Below are 14,279 nucleotides of genomic sequence, written 5' to 3' on the forward strand. Positions count from 1 at the left end.
ATCTGGGCTGAATAAAGACCTTGCATTCATGGCCCATTACCAATGCTGATTTCTCCACACCCATCTCTCCCCTGGACATCACAGACTCTTCTGCATATCACACCTAATCCAATCAAGCCTGCTATTCACATTTACATACTGTTCCTCTACTTAAAGACCGTTGGATTCACATTCTAGCTGTATCTGAAGAAGTGAGCTGTGGCTCACGAAAGCTCATACCCTACCAGAAAATATTTTTGTTAGTCTTTAAGGTGCTACTGGACTCTTGCCCTTTTTGACTATCTGATAAAGTAGGCTATAACCCACAAAAACTCATCTTAAAAGAACTGTTGTTAGTCTTCAAGGTGCAACTAGATTTTTGTTCTACCTATTTTACACCTTTAAAGTCACCACTGCTGTACTCAATTTGCTAATACCCCACAGTGCTCAGCACAGTAAATGTCAGCCCTGAATGGAAATATTTCAAAGGCAATGTATCCAAGATCATATGTATATATTTAGCCCATACTTGTCTCAGCAACATGAGACAGGTTAAAACACTGTAAGGCAAAAGCAAGGAGGAAAGAAACCTTACTAAATTATAAATGTGACTTTGTTCATTTCTGGCTTCTCAGAGCTACTTCAAATTGACAGGTCATGTAGCACTCCTGAAAGATGCTCACGTTTTGGCAAAGGAAGAAGTATATTTATGGAACTCCAGACAAGGAGGTCCATATTTACAGAATTATTTTCCCTAGTGCTCCTAATTGTAGAGCTGTTACCCTTTATACATCTCTGCATGTGTTAATTGTACCAGCTTGCTGAAGTCTGAAAGATCACAATAATACATACAGGAGGAAGCAATCTTTGGAAGAGCGCCAAATTACCCTTCTGGAAGTAAATCGTTATTTTATAATGGAGGATAAATGTAAATAAATACATGAGATATTTATACTGACATCTATTCATAAGGAACACTTTATGTTTTCATTTTGTTTTTACATAAATTGGCACAAAAATAAGCCTTTAATATATTGCAACCTAACAAAGATCCATAGGATCACATATATGCAAGAAGGGAGTTGTGTCTTCCTGTCACACACAGCTCTTGCTTTTACTAGGAATCCACTTTGGGAAAGATGCTGACTTTATTGTTCCTACTAATTTTTCTTTCTGTTTTACACTTCGGCTGCTTGGTCTGGATTAGCTCCTCAGGCGTATTCCCCAAAGGAGGCAACAGTCTTTTCTTGCTGTTCCGGTTTTCTGATAGCCACTGTGGAGGCAATTCGAAAGGCCCAAAGCCTAGCTGCATGGAATACTTTTCGCTGGCCAATTCTGCTTCCGTTGGCATAGCTGGGGCCACTTGTGTGGCAGAGTCTGCAACCACGTGCGGCATAGTCCTCTGAACCAAAGTTTGTTCCACATCCAAGCTGGTTGTAGGGATTTCCTTTTGCTGGTAGTCATTAGAACCAGTGGATTTAGTCTCGTTCTCTTCCTCATCCTCTGTAGGCTTAAAAATTTGCTGCTGCCCAATGTGAAACATTTCCAGCAGCTGGCTACCAGATCGGACACGAGGTTCCAGGTTGGCATCTGCAGCACTTCCAGAACTGACAATGTTCCTCCGACTATATCTTCGGTGTAACTGCACAATTGTTCCTACTAAACATTTACGTACTGATTTGTTAACAGTCAAGAAGAGCAGAGGATTGGCCAGCAGTGATATTTTGGGCAGCCAGATGGCAGTGAGAAGCAAGAACACAGAAGGGTCAGAAGAACTCAGTACAGTACGGTAAATCACCAAAATCATATAGGGGATACTGCTGAAAATAAAGATCATAACCATGGACAGCAGCATGGCATGAAGTTCAGCTTCTCTCTGGGAGGCATAAGGAATAGAAATGGTATTCTGAGGTGTTCTTAAGGCAGCAATGATGACTTTTTTCTTCTGGCTGGCACTCAGGGCCCTGCGGATAAGGATCATGAAGAGAAACACCACAGCCACCGGCACTATCACAGTGGTAATATTGTAAATAATTACATATACCAAATGGCCAATGGAGTAATTCCAGGGTTCAGTGCAAGAGGACATTGCGTAAATATCGGAGACATTGGTCACAGCAAATACAGGAATGCTCATCACCACTGCATGTGCCCAGATGTAGATCACCAGATCTCGAGACCTGGCATCTGATATTTTCCTTTCCAGTGGGTATAAAACTGAATAGTACCTATCAAAAAAGAAACAAACAAAAAAGGTGTATGAGATATATTAAAATTCAGGTGCACCTTCTGTGGGGATACCCCCCACAGAACTACTTCTGAGTAAATATATAACATAGAGAGAGTAAATGTACAGTATCTGTAATGAAGACAAATGGAACCAAGCTGCAAACTCAAGTGCCCATTACCCTTTAAGCTGGAGCTTTGCGGGAGGAAGCTGGAGCTTGGTTCTCCCATTGCCACTACTGAAGCCTCTCCACCATACCATCATCTTTAGCACACCTCAAAGGTGGCTGGAGAAGTGGCATGTAGTAGGGGTAAATGCCAGAGTGACTCAAGACAGAAACAGAGAAAGTAAGGGGAATGAAGGAATGCAGAAGGTAACAAAGCAAAGAGACAGTGTTAACAAAAGGACAAAGAGAAGAAAGGAACTGAAAAAGAGACAAGGAGGGAATGTGCAAGGACTCAGGAAGCAGGGTAGCAAGTGGGCTCAAGGAAACACTGGCAAGCACCATGACACCCACAAGTGCCACGTTAGAATGGATGATTACATATCTTTATGAAATTCTAAGGGGAAAGGGGTGAAAAAGCATCAAGTAATTTCACTGTCTTACCTATCTAGAGCAATGACAGGAAAACTTAGGATGGTCACTGAGCAAAAGACTTTGTGCAAGAATTTGATGATCTTACAGAAGGCCATGGTATAGATCCACCAGCAGCAGTGTGGACTGGCACTGAGGATGATGTCAAAAGGCACGCAGACTAGGCTGGCACAGATCCCCGAGCAGGCCAAGTTCGTAATCAACCGATTGGTTACAGACTTAAAAAACGATGTCCTGCATGTTGACCACAAGACCATGAAGTTTCCTGAATAAAAGGAAACAAAATCAAACCCTGACAGTTAAGAGAATTATAGACAGATATGTATATACATGGCAAGTTCAATTTTTCAAATAAGACACATAATCAGGCTAGACAAGCCCTTATAGACCTGTGATCAAATCTTTACATTACATATACTAGTTATGGGAGGAGGATCAATCGGAGTAGGGTCATAGCACTGGGGGAGGTAGCCAACCATTTATTTTGTGCATTATTTCCCCAAAAAAAATCACACATACACATCCCACAAAACAGTTTATTTTCCATATCAGGGAAAACAGCACCTTAGGGGAAGAGGAAAACAGTGGTTGGGGTAGGGGCTAAAGTTGAAATCTAATTCCCTACCACTACCAGGATGGCTGTTACTACAAGAATTACAAAAAACTTAGGAAATCCAATTGCAGATCTCCAGTGACTCCAGTTTGGTTCTTAGGCATAATTTGTACTCACCAATACAGCTTGTTCTCTGATTTGTCATTGGATTTTTGCACTGCTGAATGATTCCACTTCTGTAATAAGCTGGAAGTGGAATTAAAACTGGAGTTCTACACAGCATTTAATATGGTGCTTATATTTCCCATTAAAAAAATCAGCACAATTCCAGTTTACTCAAAAGTAAAATTATTATAGTGGTCATAGAGAGAACAGAGAGTAGTTAATTAAGCTAGAAGCAAAAGGCAAAATTAAAGGGACAGTAACACTGAGAAACCACGTTGTATATGTCTGCTTTCCCCTGCACCACTAGTGAAGGCATTTGATACAAATTACAGTTTGGGTTTACGGCAATCAATACATACACTGAATGGAACCTATTTTTAATGGTGTCACATACTGAAATTATTGGTCAACTTAATCAATGGGAAACTCCTACAGAAGACAGCCCTTCTGTAAGATGTAGCAGTTTCTAATGATTTTCCTTTAGCTTCCATGTTGCTGTAAGCTCTTTCACTGAAAGGTTCCTTCCTGCAGGTACCATCCACACAGTCAATGTCCTGATGGCCATCTTTTCAACCCCACATGCTTCAGACAGTTCTTTGCTCATTTATATGTGTAATGAATTGAGTTTTTTCATCTTTTAAGATTTCCAGCTAGAAAAAGAACTAGATTCGAGTTCAGTGGCACCTTAGACACCAAAAAGATTTTTAGGGTACAAGTTTTCAAGAGTCAAAGCTCCCTTCATCAGAGACAAATAGGAATAGAGATCCCTCAGTCATATATCTCAGTCAGAAGGTGGGAGGATGGAGTGGCCTCATACACATTTTTAGAAAAGAATTCTATAAAAAAGTACACTTCTGTAACTTATGAAGAGGTTCACTAAAAATAGATAACAGACAACAATAATGAAGTAGTTGGAAGCCATACCAACAGAGGCAAAGCTACCATTGGACTCAAAATCCAAGCCCGATGTCCATTAAAACATTAGCCCAACAAAATTTCAAAATCTTTATTCCTCTACAAAGAAAGAATCTAACTCTAGAAACGTTTCTCATGGCTTGGGGAAGAGATTGGCAATATAATCTTCAACAGAAAGATAGGTAAATACTGCAAAGCAAGTTCTAAAATAAGTGATTTGATCTTCGCCTGGGCCTATTTTCTTCCCCTTTCTGACTAAATTCTTTATACAGGCCAAATTCCCATTGCCAATCTATTTAGAAAAATGTCGGCAATTAAAAATGGACACCGATTTTTTTGTTCCCTCTTTCTCTGACTCAAAGAGCAATCATTAAATTCCCTTCCATGAACCTGGAAAACACATTTGTTTTGTACTGAACAACATTTACATGGATACAAAAAAAGATAATGTTCCAAGTTCCAAGAGCATTGGGTAGAGGCTTATTATGCATCCTCTCATCCAAACTGTTCTGCCAGGTTCCTGTTATGCTGGCTCATACCATGGCACTGTGTCTCAACAGGGATTCTCACTTAAATAAATGTGGCCCGAATTCTACTGCTTTTATACTGTAGGGACAAATGTTTCAAAATTCTTCTATAATGTTTAGTCAATAAATACATGATTTACTTCGGTAACTTTTTAAAATCTCTCTGAATCTTACTCAAGACGCGTCAACCTTTTATGGACACGTTTTTAATTGTAGTAGCTGTTGGTGCAACTTGAAAACATTTTTACACCTAGGGTTGCCAACTCCAGCTTGTGAAATTCTTGGAGATTTGGGGGTAGTGCCTGGGGAAGGCAGAGTTTAGGGACGGAGTGTAGCAGGAATGTGATGCCATAGAGTCTGCCCTCCAAAGTTGCCACTTCCTCCAGGTGGACTGATTTCTGTAGTCTGTAGGGTTGCCAACCTCCAGGTACTAGCTGGAGAACTCCTGCTATTACAACTGATCTCCAACCGATAGATATCAGTTCACCTGGAGAAAATGGCCGCTTTGGCAATCGGACTCTATGGCATTGAAGTCCCTCTCGTCCCCAAACCCAACCCTTCTCAGGGTTCACCCCAAAAATCTCCCGCTGGTGGCGAAGAGGGACTGGCAACCCTTGTAGTCTGGTGGTCAGTTATAATTCTGGAATAACTTCAGGCCCTACTTGGAGATTGGCAACCCTATGTAACCTAGCACCATCTAACCTTATTAACTTTGCACAACATTTTCTCGACTGCACTTTCAGACTATTATAACCTGCTCATTGGGACTTTTCTGTCATGTCAAAATAAATGAAAAACCTGAAACTGAAGTATAAGCTCTAATGTCACCTTGATATTTTTTTTGTGCTATAACAATCTCTGGATGATAGTAGTTAGTGTGTAGGGCTGTAGCATGAATTACTACAGAGCTGCTGTCTATCTACGGAAAAGGTACCTAAATTGTATGCAGTATGTGGGTTGGAGTGAGTAATTGTAGGGAAGAAGAGAGAAGGCACAGTCATCAAAAGACAGGGAAATCACAGCCCCTTCGTCTAACTTTAGTAATTAGGACAAATGGCTATATGATGGAATTTTAGTGTTATTAAAGTGGTATGAGGCATTGATATGGTATATAATTTATTTTATTATTTTGTTTACTGGGTGTACAGCACCTTGCAGAGACTCAAAGCAGATTACAAAATTAGAACCCCAAAAAAGGACTAAAGAAAAGTGTGTAAGATATTCCATAAACAATGCAGTAACTGGCTAACAAAAATTCAAAATTGATGCTGCACAAGCAGGATAATATATATAGCAACCAGCGCAATAATCTACAACTCTATTAGCACAGGGGACTTCTAAAGTTGTTAGTAATTGTTAGACTAAAGGCAAAGGCCTAATTGAGGCCTGAATCATTTTAGTAAAAAGACACTAGCTTCTCAGTGATGGACCAATACAGCAGAAGCTGTATTGTCTGGGTCCAGTAAGGTAATGCACTTATGCCACGACTAAGTGGCATCCTTATAACATTGTATCCAGTATCTGTTCAAAATTAGGCTAAGGGTTATGAATATTTTCTTCTGAATATGATTGGTTAACTGTTGTTGTTGAGAAGAAGAAACGGCCCTCTTTGCCTGGCCAACAAGAGGAACCTCTAGAAGATTCACCAGCTATATTGGCTTGAATCTTTGTAAACATCACAGTAAATTCATTTAGTCTTGCAGAACATATTCAGTCTGCTGTTGATTAACTGCAGATCTGCTTCTCCATACCCAGTAATTAGGTCAAATTGTACTGCAAATGTAGAGGGCCAGGCAATTATGATTAATTGAGAGAATGAGGCCAGTGTGATCTAATCATAATCCAAGAACCAGAAAAAAGATTAAAATGGACCCTTGGAGGCCAGGGTCAGGTTAATGGGTGGGCCACAATGGGATTGTTCCTTGTTTATCTTAACTATGTCTAGGAGCTAGGCTAAAAGTTATACTTGCCACATGGAAAGCTGCTCACTTGCCCTTGAAGGCTCCTTGATAAGAAGCAAAGAAAGTTGGAGGGGATGATGAGTCAAACACCAGTTTAGGCTATAATCCATTTTATTTGCGCATTTCAGTTTTGTATATGCCTGTAGCTGTCATTTACTTTGCATTTTCTATGTACTATGAAACTCTTACCTCATGTGTGTGTTAAGTGCTGTCAAGTCGCTTCCGACTTATGGCAGCCCTATGAATTAATGACCTCCAAAATGTCCTATCATTAACAGCTTTGCTCAGTCAGGTCTTGCAAACTGAGGGCTGTGGCTTCCTTGATTGAGTCAATCCATCTCATGTTGGGTCTTCCTCTTTTCCTGCAGCCTTCAACTTTTCCTAGCGTTATTGTCTTTTCGAATAACTGTTTTCTTCTCATAATGTGACCAAAGTACGATAGCTTCAGTTTGTTCATTTACTGAATATGTCTCCTGATGTTCCACAGGGTTAAGATTCCAGAGTGTTAAGTTTATTCTATATACCGTATATACTCGCGTATAAGCCGAGTTTTTCAGCCCAAAAAAAGGGCTGAAAAAGCCGGCCTCGGCTTATACGCGGGTCAATATGGTAGGGGAGGGGGGAGGAGGCAACTTACCACCGCCGCCATCGCCGCCACCACCGCTGCCGGGCCCATGCGGCTTCCCCCGGCCAGGAGCGCCCTGTGAGGGCCTCCTGTGGCCGCTGCAAGGCCGCGCGGCCGCCGCCGCCGGGCGCGCATGGCTCCCCCCGCCCTGGAAGGGCCGGGGGAAGCCTCCTGCGGCCGCTGCAAGGCCGCACCCGGCTCCCCCCGCCCAGGAAGCCTCCTGCGGGGGGCCCGCCACCGCCTTCGGCGGGAGCCCTGTCAGGTAAGCCTGCAGGGGGGAGAGGTTATAAGCCAACCCTCGGCTTATACGCCGGTGCCTAATTTTTCCCCATTTTTGGGGAGAAATTAGGCACCTCGGCTTATACATGGGTATATACGGTAAGATAATATTCATTTAAGGCTGATTCATATGTTTAAATATGTCCTTGAGCAATGTTTTTTCCAGCTCCTTGCATGAAAATAAACTTTGGAATATACTTGAAAGTTGGCCCGTAATTAAAATATACTTTTTTCACATTTCCTTTTTAGACATTTTACTTTTTTATAGCCTGCCTTTCTCAAGGCAGATTACACGATAGTATTTACAGTATAAGTCAGGGTTCCCCAACCTTTTGAAGCCTGCCAGTACCTATGGAATTCTCACACAGGGTGGTGGGTATAACCACAAAATGTTAGGGAATAAAGTTATGCACAACTCTAATAGTAACTCTTCAACATTTCACGCAGCCAGTTTAAAAACATTTCTTGCTTACAAACAGCTTATCTTCAGTCATGCAGCGAAGAGCCTTGTGCTGTGGTGGCAGCTGCTACCAGGGCATTTTTTAAAAAATCTGGACAGCCAATCAGATCACCAATGACCAAGCAGAAGCCCTGCCCACTTTCTAAAAACACTTGGTGGACACCAGGAAAGGTATCAGCAAGTTCCATGATGCCCATGGGCACCACATTGGGGACCACTGGTATAAGTATTATACTATAATAAGTTCAAGTTTTGCTAGTGCTGCTCTTTTTTCATATTGTGTTCAAAATTAATTGCTTGGCTCAAACTAATAGTTATTTTATAGAAATGTTAGTGCTGGTTAAGGGTAAACACTCTTATCTCAACACCAGGACATCTGAAGAATAAAAAGGAAGTACTATAAACAACAGAACAGATTAAGAGAATGAGAGAGGCTCAATAGGATATAAAATGAGAGAAGCTCAATAGGATGAGAGAGGCTCAATAGGATATAAAAAGCACCAAAACATCTTTATGTGAAGCTCAACCTGAGCCCTCTGAAATGAAGGAACTTGTTTACAATAATTCAGTTCTAGCATCTATTTTTTTCTCTACAGATGATATATGGAAAGACCACAGTCCTTAAAAAAAACAAATTGTGCATGTTTCAGACACCGTTTTACAGCTCATTGATTACAATAGGAAAAACTTAAGCACACATTTATCTCTCATGCTGAAATAAAGGATGCATAAAGTGCTCAAGTGAAGCTGAATTAGGCCCCTTCTGTATTGCGGAAGTGTTCCAAGAGTGCAGAGTTCTTTCCCATTAGCATCAAAGTTTTATTCTCTTTACAAGCACAACAACACAGGCTGCTACTCTCAGTTACCATAGCAACAACACTTTTGTGAAACTAAAATCATTTTTCAGATCACAGACTTGGTGAGTCATTTATTTCTGTTTTATACCTAACTCAGCAAATGAAAATCTGCTGCCAATTTTGAAGCAACTGGAACACCACCACCACCACCCCATTACAAAGGACTCCCTTCCTAGGCATGTGCTGTCTGTCCCGACTCCATCTTGGCTAAACTTGCACCTCAGCAGCCATTTTAGGAGCTAGCTATGCCTCGCTGTGGAGAAGCTGAGGTCAAGGCTCTCCTTAGTCAGACTATGCTAATATTTGGCCAAAACTTTGGGCAGGAGACTAATTCAGTGATGGGACATCTGCACGCATACCCATCCCTGAAAGGGCTCACAAAGCTGGGCAGCCGCCTTGGTCTATTAATCTAATTTTGTCAGAAAATGCAAGTCCTCCTGACTGCAAAATCTAATTACAATCAAGCAGCCAGGAGGGCTGATTAGCTTAACGGACTGTGATGACCTTTCTCACACAGAAAGCCTACCACCCTCCACAACCACCCCTCTCTCTCTCAGGTTCAGGATTCAGGTTCAGGCAAGACAGGTAGTGACTTCTGACTGCCTGACCTACCTGTGTAGGTCAGGCAGTCAGAAGTCACTACCTGTCTTGCCTGCTTTAAAATATATAGAGACGCGTGGCCATTTTACATACCAGGTCCTCCTCCTTATGCCCAGAGACACCAACATAGCCCAGTTCCCTTTCACCCCTCACTCAGACACTGCACACAGCTAGTGGGGCTGGGGACGCAAATACTGCTTCATCCAAGATCATAGCTTGTGTGTTTGTGTGTTCCTTTCCCTGAGACCACCAGCCCACAGGGTTAAACAAACAAAAACTTAACTTTTATTTATGATTTAAACTTAACACTGAAGAAAATCAGTAGAGGTTACAAAGCTTATTTTCAACTGAACTTTTGAACTGTTTCCCTTTTCCAGCATTTGAGAACCTTTGCTACAAACTGACCCCGTTCTGTGCGCTTTAAGTTGCTCTTCTCCCCAGCTTCACTCAGCTAGACTCTCTCAACTCCCTACCTGCTGTCTTCAACTCTCTTAGCTGCTGCTTTAAGCTGTCCCTCTCACTAACATTCTGTCAGCTCCCATTGGTCTCTCTTAAGGAGAGGCGGAACCTAACCTGTCCGTCACACTGACCTTGCCTGAATGTCTCCTCCTAACCTGCCTGAGGAGTGGATGAAGCTTCCACCCTGCCAACCCTATTCTCCCCCTAGGATATTCCCCCACCTGGATGCAGTTTCCTTTTGTTACTCTTCACACTCTTACTTGTTACTCTTCTCAGTGAGAGCCAGAAAATCCATATATGTTCATCCTGGACTCATCCTAACCTCCTGTACTTTACAATCATTTCTTTGATATTCGTCATATTAGATCCTATAACTATCACTGCTCTGTCAGCCAAAGTTTCACTGTTGCATCATGCTCTTCGCTTGTTCAGAAGCTGCAACCCCACTTTTATTTCTTTTGGGCTCAGGGATGTTTCTTTGCCACACACAGGAAGAACCTTCCACTGCCTTACTACGGTTGACAACATTCAAGTACTAGCTGGAGATCTCCTGCTATTACAACTGATCTCCAGCCAATAGAGATCAGTACACCTGGAAAAAATGGCCACTTTTGCAATTGTACTCTATGGCATTGAAGTCCCCCCCTCCCCAAACCCCACCCTCCTCAGGCTCCACCCCAAAAACCTCCCACCGATGATGAAGAGGGACCTAGCAACCCTTTTTAACATTTCCCAGGACCTTTTGAAGCTATGCCTACAGTTCCTTACTCTCAGTTAACATACTCTACCTAGCTCAGCAGACTGAGGATAGGTAAACTTCATCTCTTTTCATTGATTTTCTCCTAAAAACTCTCCTTTCCCCATCTTTAAATCCCTCTCTCTCCCACTCCTCCTCATAGTTGCTCCCCAGTACAGAATTCTCACAGCCAGTGGCTTGGCTCTCTTTCATTCCTCTTACGTAACTCTCCAATGAATGCCCTTCTGAACACAACAATTTCACTGTTTTTATGCTTGAGTACCTTTTGAATTCTTGAACCCCTCTATTTCCCTCAATAAATTCTAATCCATGCTTCGGAAAAGATCTGGTTGTTTAATGTTTACTGGTAGCCTATTAGAGGCACTTTGAGTTGCTTGCACACTATACAAGAAAAGATTCCTAAACCATACATTCTGCTCCTCCTAAGTGGAAAGTGTGTCAGTTTTCCAAGGAAGCCAGGCTGTGGAACAGGGGAGAGGTTTCCCCCTGACACTGAGGCCTTTTATGTGTGGCTGTTTCTTTGTGGTCACCCCTTCACACACACACACACACACACACACACACACACACACACACACACACACACACTAAAAAAGTAGCAGATTTTGATTATATATGATGGTGGTGCCCTTAAGCATCAGGATACTGCAGTATGATTATAAATACAATCCAAGTAATAAACAGACATAGGGAATATGTCCAGTTTTATGATATATAAATTCAGGATTGAATGTAAATTACAGCTTTTAGTTTATAATTAATTTGTTAATTGATGCAAAAATATATGTTAACAATTCTATGGATCATAGTCATGGAAAACTCTTACTTGTAGTAAGCATGCAAAGAATTAATGAATGAGAAGTGGATTTGATTTGTTTTTCCCTGATATGGTTTACAAGTAGGGTTGCCAGGTCCCTCTTCACCCTGGCGGGAGATTTTTGGGGCGGAGCGGGCCGGAGCCTGAGGAGGGCGGGGTTTGGGGAGGGGAGGGACTTCAATGCCATAGAGTTCAACTGCCAAAGCAGCCATTTTCTCCAGGTGATCTGATCTCTATCGGCTGAAAATCAGTTGAATTAGCAGGAGAACTCCTGCTACCATCTGGCAGTTGGCAACCCTATTAACAAGTGTTGTGTGTGTGTGTGTGTGTGTGTGTGTAAAATGCCTTCAAGTCGCAACCGACTTATGGCGACCCCTTTTGGGGTTTTCCTGGCAAGAGACTAACAGAGGTGGTTTGCCAAAGCCTTCATCTGCACAGCAGCCCTGGTATTCCTTGGTGGTCTCCCATCCAAATACTAACCAGGGCTGACCCTGCTTAGCTTCTGAGATCTGACAAGATCAGGCTAGCCTGGGCCATCCAGGTCAGGGTATTAACAAGTGTTACATCATTGAAATAGTTTGTACAATAACATTCCAAATTATGTATTCACTATTTTGTAAATTATGTTTCTCTTTTAATAATTATTCTAAAAATCATGATTAACTTTTGTACTTGAAGCTGCCTTCATGTGGCTTGAGTAACAGAATTGGGGGGAAGGGATGTTCTTTATTCAAAGGTCAGCTTCAGAGAAGAAGTGAGGTCAACTAAATGCACAGATGCTTTCTCATTTTCCACAATGCTTGAAGAAGAACTTGCCCTTCTCCTCTTCTACTCACACACACATAAATCTGACAACTTCAATATCTAATCCCAAAGAGAAATGCACAATTTCCCCTTAGGAAGTTGTAGAGAAAATACCACCAGACCATTTTATTTAAGAAATTTCTATACTGTCTTTCCATTATTATTGTTTACAATATCAATAGTAACTAGTGACAGAGTAATCAATAAAATCAACAAAACCATAAAACCACACATTAGAAAACACCACGTTTCAAGATACCATCTTTTAAAACACAACATAACATCATAAAACAGCTTTATATGGAGAAACTGACTTCACGTGGAGAAAGGTATGTGGATTGTGATAGGTTTAAAGAGTTAACACTATCACCATGATTTGAGCCCAAAAGCAGGTTGGTAACAAGTACAGTTGATGCAAGATTTGTCAGCTATGGTTATGCTGCCTATTACCAGACAACTGGTGAAATGCTACATGATGTACCAGTTGAAGAGTGTAAGTTATCTTCCACAACATCCAAAGCATATTACAGTTGTCAAGTTTGGAAGCTACTGAAGTATGGTTGAGAATGGCAAGGTCAGAACAATTCAGAAGGGTAGAGAGCTTCAACCATGATGTGTATGATAGAAGGCACTCCTGGTATAGCACAAACCAGCTCCTCAATTAGCCAGCCTGGATACCATTTTACCTCCATGGCTCTTCACTTATCAGACAGGAGTTGTCCATAACTCGGTCTGTTATAGGTGATTCAATTTTTTCCATCATAATATATACTTCAGAGAAAAAAAACCCATTGTAGTCATTGCTACAAAACTACATAATAATCACTAATTTGCCAATGGTAAAATAATATAGAACAGAAAATCAATTGTTTTTGTGTTTCCATTTGCACTTGGGATTGAGAGAAATGGTTGAAAGGGGGGGGAACAGATAACATATAGTGCGACCCAAAAGTACTCTTTGTTCTTTTGGGATACCTATCCTTCATTACCCATACAGCATATACTTGTAAGTATCCAGAAGCTGTATGCTCTATTGTGTGTGTGTGTAAAGTGCTGTCAAGTCATAGCTGACTTATGGCGACCCCTTTTTTGGGGGGGGGGTTTCATGGCAAGAGACTAACTGAGGTGGTTTGCCAGTGCCTTCCTCTGCACAGCAACCCTGGTATTCCTTGGTGGTCTCCCATCCAAATACTAACCAGGGCTGACCCTGCTTAGCTTCTGAGATCTGACGAGATCAGGCTAGACTGGGCCATCCAGGACAGGGCATGTATGCTCTATTACTGCTATCAAATGTCACAGTAAAATGATCATTATAAGTCTATCAGTACAGCTGCCTGTTCCCATACCTAGAATTGCCCCACTTTTCTTCTTCTGTTCAGTTATATTGTGAGAGCTGGTGTAGTACATTGTCTAAGGGTGCTGATTGCATGCCAAAAAATTGTTGTTTAAATCTTGCCACAGCCATGGACTCACAAAGTGGCTTTAGGCAAGCTGTGATTCTCTCAGCTTCTCACCTGCTACATGGAAGAATAATCCTGTAAGAGTAATAATTAACTTATAGGGTTGTATGACTGATAATGGTTGTTTTCTTTGTGTTCTTTGCTGCATTACCTGCTGCTGTTCCTAAATATGCACCACTGGGTGTTCACAGCAGATATTGCCCCCCCCACACACACACACGGCACAAAAGTCTACTGGT

The 14,279-nt window shown here is 41.6% G+C and overlaps 1 protein-coding gene across 1 annotated transcript in view; it reads right to left on the minus strand.

Moving 5' to 3' along the window:
- Positions 1-899: 899 nt before the first annotated feature.
- The window catches only part of GPR176 (G protein-coupled receptor 176), a 34,966-nt gene continuing 21,586 nt past the window's right edge, over positions 900-14,279 (minus strand). The window contains exons 2-3 of the mRNA XM_056851668.1: positions 2,814-3,066; positions 900-2,207 (exon numbers count right to left, since the gene is read on the minus strand). Coding sequence (XP_056707646.1) covers positions 1,097-2,207; positions 2,814-3,066 — 1,364 coding nt within the window. The 3' untranslated portion in view covers positions 900-1,096. The remainder of the gene's footprint in view (positions 2,208-2,813; positions 3,067-14,279) is intronic.

Source organism: Euleptes europaea, chromosome 6, assembly GCF_029931775.1.
Source record: "Euleptes europaea isolate rEulEur1 chromosome 6, rEulEur1.hap1, whole genome shotgun sequence".
Lineage (NCBI taxonomy): Eukaryota > Metazoa > Chordata > Lepidosauria > Squamata > Sphaerodactylidae > Euleptes > Euleptes europaea.